At 52.0% G+C, this 354-nt stretch overlaps 1 protein-coding gene across 1 annotated transcript in view; it reads right to left on the bottom strand.

Annotated features, from left to right (window-relative positions):
• Positions 1 to 139: 139 nt before the first annotated feature.
• The window catches only part of EMH_0035030 (uncharacterized protein), a gene marked incomplete at both ends in the record, with an annotated part of 1166 nt that continues 951 nt past the window's right edge, over positions 140 to 354 (bottom strand). The window contains one exon of the mRNA XM_013494937.1: positions 140 to 351. Coding sequence (XP_013350391.1) covers positions 140 to 351 — 212 coding nt within the window. The remainder of the gene's footprint in view (positions 352 to 354) is intronic.

The raw sequence follows: 354 nt of genomic DNA, 5'->3' as shown, positions 1-354 counted from the left end.
CTAAACCCTAAACCCTAAACCCTAAACCCTAGCAGTATTTGGGGTGTATGTACAGCTCCTCACCTCTTCATAACTGTAGACATGACCCCTAACAAAGAGCTGCCCCGATCCATCGATAAAACCCTCAGCAGCAGCAGCCTCAGCTGCAACAAAACAAACACAAAACAAGAAAGCTGCTGCTGCTCCCGCTGCTGCTGCTGCTGCTGCTGCTGCTGCTGCTGCTGCTACGGATGTCCGTGTTGCTGCTGCTGCTACTGATGTTCATGTTGCTTCTGGTTTTGCTGCTGTTGCTGCAGTTGGTGTTTGTCGTGCTGCCGTTGTAAATGCTGTTGCTGCTGCTGCTGCTGCTGCGCT

Source organism: Eimeria mitis, genomic scaffold (assembly GCF_000499745.2).
Source record: "Eimeria mitis Houghton genomic scaffold, Emh_scaff1344, whole genome shotgun sequence".
Taxonomy (NCBI): domain Eukaryota; phylum Apicomplexa; class Conoidasida; order Eucoccidiorida; family Eimeriidae; genus Eimeria; species Eimeria mitis.
The sequence above is the reverse complement of the archived record's forward strand: the minus strand, read 5'-3'. Positions and strand labels throughout refer to the sequence as shown.